Source organism: Lucilia cuprina, chromosome 3 (assembly GCF_022045245.1).
Source record: "Lucilia cuprina isolate Lc7/37 chromosome 3, ASM2204524v1, whole genome shotgun sequence".
NCBI classification, from domain to species: Eukaryota; Metazoa; Arthropoda; class Insecta; order Diptera; family Calliphoridae; genus Lucilia; species Lucilia cuprina.
The window spans coordinates 12,249,663-12,258,045 of record NC_060951.1 but is presented as its reverse complement, the minus strand read 5'-3'; the positions used below and the strand labels follow the sequence as shown (position 1 = coordinate 12,258,045).

The window sequence follows — 8,383 nt, the reverse complement described above, 5'->3', positions numbered from 1 at the left end:
ACTTTGTAGGTACCATCCTACCTGTGGAACCTTGTCGGTGACTGGTATCGTTATGTCTTGACAATTTTCTTTTTAGTTGTATTGACATTCAGCCCTCTTACTTTAACCCGACCATTGAGGGTTAAAGTAAGTGGACTGTATAACTGGCATGTCTAAATTCTTTATTGATTGAATGCCGAGAGTACTGACGATAAAATATTTTTTACAATGTCATCGACTACGCGCTCTAAAGTTTTAGGTAGAAAAGATGTTAGGCTAATAGGATGATAAGTCTTTGGTGGTAAATTAGAATTCATCAGAAGTTACAAGGTCTTGGTGAAGCCTCCGCCTTGGTTTTATTGCAATCCCGGGGAAAAGAGGTGTTTTCCAATAACTCAGTCTGGCCGGGATTATAAATTGGTACATTCTACTGCCTGGCTTAGTAATTGCATAGATTGAAAAGAGGTCGAACCAGAGCACAACATAATCTGGTACTACGAGTGGCCAGTTGCCCGTAAGACTATATTCTGGCTGGTCAGTAGGTTGAGGATCCTTCGGGATCCAAGTAGTGGCTGTGAGTTGCGGTTAAAAGACTGATGTAAGGTGAGATCAATATTTCAGGATAAGTTCGGTGCTGTTGTCGAAACAACAGATACCTCACAGAGGAGTGACTGTGGGACTAAGCGTTGGAAATGAGTTAGTATTAATTGTATATTGTACGGGATGAATGTGGGGTACGGCGGGCCTCACCCTACGCGTCTACATATAATAAATGTGTAGTATGTTTTTCTCTTATGCATGTGTCGGATAAAGTAGTTGTGTGCTGGGTGGTCTGATGATGGGTATCATATACAAATGAAACCATTGAATTTTCTTTCCTTGTCCAGATGTGTTCAGATTGTACTCTGTTCAGTAAGAACAAAGTCACGGCTTATTTGATGGATTCGTACCTTGGTCTACCTACCGGTGCAGTTGCCAAATCAACAGAGGCCATTCCATCTGCGTGGTTGTGAACGGAAGTGATGTTTTACATCTCGGAATTTAAGCAACGGGGTAAGAGATTAGATAGCCCAAGTACTTGAGCAAAGTGCTTGTACATGGACCGATATACAAAAGTTGCCACCTGAGTTCTTCATTAAAGGATTCAGGGGCGATCGTAGACCGTTGTCAGTCTACCCAGTGGATGAAAAAGACCACCGTTAAATAAGGCCGTCAAGGCAGGTGTTCACGTTAAGCACTCCGACATTCATTCGATCACTTGATAAGTATTTATGTACTGAAGAATTTTCAGAGACTTGTTTGAATTTTCGAATGATTTCCTTATATTCTCCATTACATCTGCGATATTCATCAAGCTTATGACCTTTTAAGTGATTAAAAAGTTTGCGTAGAATCTTCTGTAGACTTTTCAGTGCTTCAAGTTTTCTTCTAGTCTGATCTTTACTCTCATAGAGAACAGTTTGCTTTAAATCATTCAACTAAAGCATTTGTTAGCGTTTCATTGTCGGCATCTATGTATATCCTCTTTATCAAAACCGTCAATGTAACCTTGGGACTTTATTTATTCCGAAATCATATACCGATTATGCCTGAAGAAGTGCTACCTATTGATCTATGACCCAAGGAATTGTCCTCAACGCGGAAATTAGACTTTACACAATTGGTATGTGATGTGTGGTCAGTCAGTCCAATCTACTACTTTCAATGGTCTGGGAGCAATCCCTTGTAACATTCATAACTGTATCGCCATAACCATCTTTTGATAAAAGCTTCAACACGACACAATATTGATGGAAGCAATCCTCCGCGGTGGATTAAGCAGTGGAAGTAGCAGATCTTAGACTGATTCTGTAGGTAGCAATTCCTTGCACGACCTCATGGATCTATTATATGCGAAAGTAATACTCCTTTATTGGAGCGATAAAGTGGTTTGGATTAGGAACCCAGAGTACTTGTGTAGTTTAAAGTATACTTATATTCTCTCGTTTCAGGTATCACAAGGTCATTAATGTACTGGACCCAATTATGTCCACAGTGTAGATATCGTGAAGACATTACATTCATAAAGATTAAATTTATCTTTGTCATATTTCATTATTTAATTAACTAATTTAAATCTCTGCTAACTGTTTAATAAAATATACTCTCGACATTCAAATACCAGATTTAACTTTATTACATTATCACTCTCAATCTACAACGTTCGAATACGCGTATTTAAGTAAATTCATATTGTATATGTGTGTGTTTGTGTGTTTGTATATATATTTTTACTAGAGTAAATTTGTTTAACAAACTTTATTAAGATCTCAAGATTTTAAGTGATGCCTTTTCATTCCGACACGGTCACGGTGGGGCGCAAAAGGTGTGAAATACCTGCTGGGTTTTGTAATGCAGTTAATAAGAAGCACGCGGTATTCTATGTAGTTTTTTAAGACATACACCCATAGATACATACATACACTTGTATATACACACCGATATATGTATACTGAAAGTGTAATTGTCTTTGGGCGAAATGCAAAATGAATTAAAAACGAAAAAAAAGTATGAAAGAAAAAACATATTCATGACCAATTTGACTTGGCCAACAACTGAATAACTGAATATTATATTCGTCCAGTACAAATAGATGCCGCCAACAATTTTATTTGAAAGAGAATGAGTGCATTTGTTATTACTTATTTTTAAATTTATTTTATAAGTGTGGCAAAGCTACAAAGGATACACTTGAAAGAAAGATGGGAGTGCCAATAAGAAGATTTGTAAAGCCACTGAAGCTGATGAAAATTATATATTTTTTTTGTCTAAAAATACTAAGAAAACTATTAATACAATAAACTTAAGAAAGAGTTTCAAATCCAGCTTTTAATAAACAGCACATAAAATTTTCTAAGTGTATGAAAATATCAAAAAAAGATTTAACGATTCATCATTATCATTAATTTTCATAAAATATTCTTAAACATTTTTTTTTTTGTATTTTCAACAAACAAACTCCTGCTGGCTTTAAAAAAGAACAAAGGAATAAAACTGTTGTCGTCCTTTTCTATTTCTTTCATTTGTTATTTATTTTTTTTGGCCAATATTACAGGTGATTGTTACAAATTTCCTAAACTGTACAGAGAAAACCAACAACTACATTAACAAACTCTTGAAGGCGCCTGGACACATCATTTTGATTAATGATTGCATTTTCCAAAAAATTTCCTAACTTCAACTGCTGTAAGATATAAAAAGATTAGTTTAAATTTTTGCACTTGAAATTTTATTTATATAAAATTTTTTTTTTAAGGGAAATGTTGAAATTAGTTTAAGAATTTGTACTATTTTTCATTTCAAGGTGTTTTTTCTTAGTTTTTTGTGTGTGTGTGTGTGAGTGTAACATTTGAAATAATTATTTCAAAACGGAAATTAAGTTGTCATTTAGGAATTTTAGGGTGTTAATTTAATAATTTATCAAAAATTTATGTGCAAATGCACACATACATACAAAGGTACGTATCTTAGTAGTAATATAAATGAATGTAAAATAAAGTTTGTTTTATAATTAATTCAAACTATAATATCATTAACATTTTGAATGTCTTTATTTAAAACGTTTAAAAACAGTTTCCTTTTTTGGGGTGTTGATAATTAAAAATGTATCTAATAGATATACATTTGAGTTATAACTTGTTATTAAGGTAATTATTTAAAAAATAGTGTATAACAGCATACATACATACATATAGGTCATTCAGGTGTTTTTTTAACAAACAAAGAGAAGAACTTGTAATATTAGATACGTATACAGAACAAAGTCCGAACATTAGAACAAAATTCGATAATATTAACTCATGACTTAACACCACGTAAGAGTACACTAAAAATAATCCATGCCTAATAAAGAGTAGAAATACAAACCCGTGGTACGATTGCGTTTCTGTTCTGGTTCCAAGAGAAAATGCAAAATTAAATGCTTAGTGGCTGCGTTTGCGGATTTGGGGTATATTGATTTTGCCATTCCGTTTGAAACACATCGAAATATTGATCATAAATATATTCTGGGTTCTTATTAAACAGTTTTAAAAATGTCAGTTAAGTAATGAAATACGAATATAGCTCTGAAATTCGACATAAATAAGTTTTTTTTTATGAGCACAAATCTTTCTACATAAATTTATAGGAATCTGAATCGATTAAGCTATGTCCGTCCGTCTGGCTGTCCATGTAAACCTTGTGCGCAAGGTACAGATCGCAATTTTCAAGATAATTTGATGAAATTTAGCACACACTCTTTTTTGGCCCAAGAATGAAGCCTAATGAAAATGGATAAAATCGATTCATTACATACAAGAATAAGTAAAAATATTCCGAAATAAAGATAAAAAACAAATGAAATATTATTTGTTTTTGTATTTCATGATTTATTTTGCCCATGATTTTTGTTCGTAGAAAGTGTGAATAGCATGGCAACTCTAAATGTAAAAGAGAGAAAATTCGTAAATAAATTTAAATATATTTTAATTTGTTGCGGATTTTTAAGTTTTCAAAACTAAATATAAAATTATATATCATTTGATTTAGAAATATGTTCGCCCCATTTTGTATGTAAACAAAAATAGATTTGAAAATTTATAAATAAATAGAATTTTGTGTAATTTGTTTGAATTTTAATTGAAAAATATTATTTAATAGTGAAATTTTTTCGTGAAAGTGCCGTGGAATTAAAAGTAATATCGGAGATTTAAAAACTATTTTCGTTGCGTAAAAGTTTTTTGTGTTCAATGTAACGAATTTACGAAAATTTTGTCAATCAGTTCGCAGTATTGAACGAAATTCATAGTTCGTCCCAATTGTGCGTATACCATAAACCTTAAATTTTATATGTATTGATTAGTATAAATTATTAAGGTTTCAAAATACATTATTTTGTTGTTAATATAAAGTTTACGTATATTTAAATAATTCACTTACAATTGGTATTATAAATATGAAGAACACGAAGCAATATGTACTCTTTGAACTCCTTGAGTGACCGCTACGCAAAATTTGTTTTCGGCAACAGTGATCTTATAATGCTAGGACGGATTCGGAGAGGGTTTAATAGTATTTAACCACACCCGCCTTCTTAATGTGATGAATATTCTTTAAGACAAACGTCTAACCAACTTCTTAAAATACATATTATTTAAACAGAATCTACAAAGAATAAGTGGTATAACTATGAGGATTTAAAGAAAACAAGTATGAATGTACAGTCGGGCGTAGCCGACCATATGATACCCTACACTAGTCAGTATGTATGTTAAATTAAAAATAATAAAGCATTTGATTTGTTTTTTAAAAATATTTCGGAATATTTTTATTTATTTATTTTTTTTTTTGTAAAAAAAATAGATTTTTTACATGGGGGCTCAAAGGGGAGTAGGGCAAAATATGGCCCTATCTTTATAAATGTTGGTAGGGGGAGTTAAATCTATTTCAATTTATGTAGAATTTAAAAGTGTTTGTAAGTGAATTTTGACATTTAAGTCATTTTCTGAAGGGGAGTTTGTATGGGGGCTAGGGTCAAATGAAACCCGATCATTACAAAAATCGGTAGTGTCATTTAAAGTTCTATAAAACTAAGTTTTGTCGACTTTTGTTGACATAATAGATCATTTAAATTAATTATAAGTCCAAAGGTTCTATTTGGGGGGTACGGTTGTATGGGGGCTAGTCGAAATAATAAACCGATTTTAACCGTTTTACTTCTACACATAGATTCAATAACCTGAATATATTTATTAATTATGTATTTACTTTATATATTCAATATTTGCCAATGTCACGATTTACATAAAAATTCCTGACGAAAGAATAACTAAGTTCAGAATTGTGCGGTCTAAAAACGCAAAACTTTATAAAAGAAATTTGTCCGAAAAAATTCATTTATTTAAAAGTTATATAATAAAATTCTAAATAAATTAATAGGTGAATTTGAAGCACAATTAGTTAAAAGTATTTAAATATATACATTTGTACATATGTATACACTTCAAACGTAATTGAATTATTAATAAGTTTGTATGTACATTCATAACATTAAAACAAATGCGACCCACATTGAAATGTTTATACAAAAATAATAATAATTTCCAAAAATATTCGCCATAAATAAATCCCCTGATATTATGTTACTAACATATACTCGGATCTCACTAGGTTAACTCAGGTTAATTTCTAAAAAAAAACAAATATTACACTTTAAAGTCCGATTACGTTTTGAATATTAATTTCGAATATAGTTTAACTTTAAACATAACAACTTAGAAAACTAATCACGGACAGAGGTGAATAGAAAAATAAAAAATACACATGATTATAACTTAAATTAAAGCCTAGAAATCTAGACTAATAAAAAAAGGCCGATAACAATAGCCTAAGATTTGTTATTAGAACATAATTATAATATTGCTGTTTTCATAAATAATAAATATTTCAAACACTAGAAATAGTACATGTCTAAATTATAAATGCTAAGCAGAACTGTCAGTGTCAAACTGAGGAAGAACTTCCGAAATTTTGTATAAAACAAAAGAATTTTCAATTAATCTTCAGTATATTCAATCGTAACTTCAATCAACAAACATTGTTTTAAACAAAATAATTTAACAATTTAAAAATGTTTAAATTCACCGCAATCGTAGTTTTGGCTTTGGCTATTTGCGTAGCAGCCGATCCTATCCGCCAAAAGAACTTAAGAAGACGAGTATCAGCTCGCCAAGAAGTGCTACCTACACCAGCACCCACAGGATATCCAGCAGCAGGTGTTACTCCCGAAATTCCCTTTGAATTACCCACCGAAAATGAACAAACCGATTTTGTAACACAACAACCTGACGAAGTTTATGGCCCACCAGAATTTGAAGCCCAACAACCTGATGAAGTTTATGGCCCACCAGAAGCTGACGTACAACAACCTGATGAAGTTTACGGACCACCAGAAACTGATGCCACTCCCGAAATAATTGAAGAAGTAGAAGAAGAAGCTGAAGAAGAAACCGATGCCGAAGAAGTGGCTGAAGATTTAGATGAAGAAGTCGTTGTTGATGAAAATACATTTGAAGCCCCTGCACGCTTGGTCGCACAACGTTTCCGCCAAAGACGACCAATTGCAGCTCCTGCACGTTTGACAAAAGCCAAAGTTGTCAAGCCAGTGAATTTTGTGTACACAGCTAGATTCCAAACCTTCCCACAGAAGTAAATAAGTATTTTTTCTTAGTATAATTTTTATTCCAATTGTTGCTTTTTATTATATTGTTTTAATTATTAGTAAATTTGTTTACAAATATACTTATACAAATGTACATTTAATTGTCGTTTTATTTCATCAATCTTTTACATTGTAATCCTTTTTTATGGCACTATTGCTACTGGTCCTTTATACCACATTTAGACATGTTGTTGAAATCTCCTTCAAATGAGATTTTGAAAAAAAAACTATTCCTTTATAAATACCCAGCGAAAACTTGCATTGAAAATCAATAAGTTAAAAAGCAAAATGTGAAAGCCGAAATAAGTACTAATGTATAATTTTGAAAGAAAGTTAAAGTCAATAAAAAATTTAAGCTGGACACATCCCTGAAAGATGGTTATAACTTATATATGCATTTATACAACAACTTCCTTTTTAATAACCACATGATACCGTCTGCATTACTTAGAGGAACTCTAGTAATGACTTACAAATATCTTTATATGTTACCAGCAAAAACTTATATTGAAAATTTGCTTGCACAATAGCATTTTAAGTAATTATTATTTTAACATATGAACCCAATAGGACGCAAGTACATACCATGTTCGCTTACAAATAGGGAGGTATGTAAGAACTTAGTATGATCGTCTGCAAATAGGGAGTTTTTGAGTAAAAATGGCCCACGAAAACAATATATCAAGGCTAATAATATATTATTTGTAAGTGTAATGACTTATTTCAAAGTAATGAGATATGTTTTTAAAAGTAAGTCGTTGAGTAAGAACAAGTTGTTGAACTAGGAAACTAATTCATAAAAATTTTGTAAGATATTTTTTCCATCCAGCGATTACTTTATTTAAAGTTACAAGAATCGTTTTAACATTTTTTATATTTCCCATTTAAATATATAAATATACTCCGAGAAAACGTATTTATTTCGAATAATTCTCATGGAAATATCGGTATTACGCCAAAATTTTGAACATATATTTATGTAAATATAACAGCAGTGTTTCCACTTTGACGTTTTTCAGACAAATCTGATGTTTTTGATTGGTAGCGTTTTTTCGGAAGTCAAATTATTTGTAATAAACATTAAATATTTCTCATATAAAATGTAGTAATCACCTCTGGCTTAGGTCTATAGTCTAGTCTATAGTCTTATCTATAGTCTAGTCT

The 8,383-nt window shown here is 31.3% G+C and overlaps 1 protein-coding gene across 1 annotated transcript; it reads left to right on the top strand.

Annotated features, from left to right (window-relative positions):
• The first annotated feature begins 6,330 nt into the window (after positions 1–6,330).
• Positions 6,331–7,305, top strand: LOC111676578. The gene has a single exon (XM_023437524.2). The coding sequence runs from the start codon at positions 6,629–6,631 to the stop codon at positions 7,208–7,210; it is 582 nt and encodes a 193-aa protein (XP_023293292.2). The 5' UTR covers positions 6,331–6,628; the 3' UTR covers positions 7,211–7,305.
• The last annotated feature ends 1,078 nt before the right edge of the window (positions 7,306–8,383 follow it).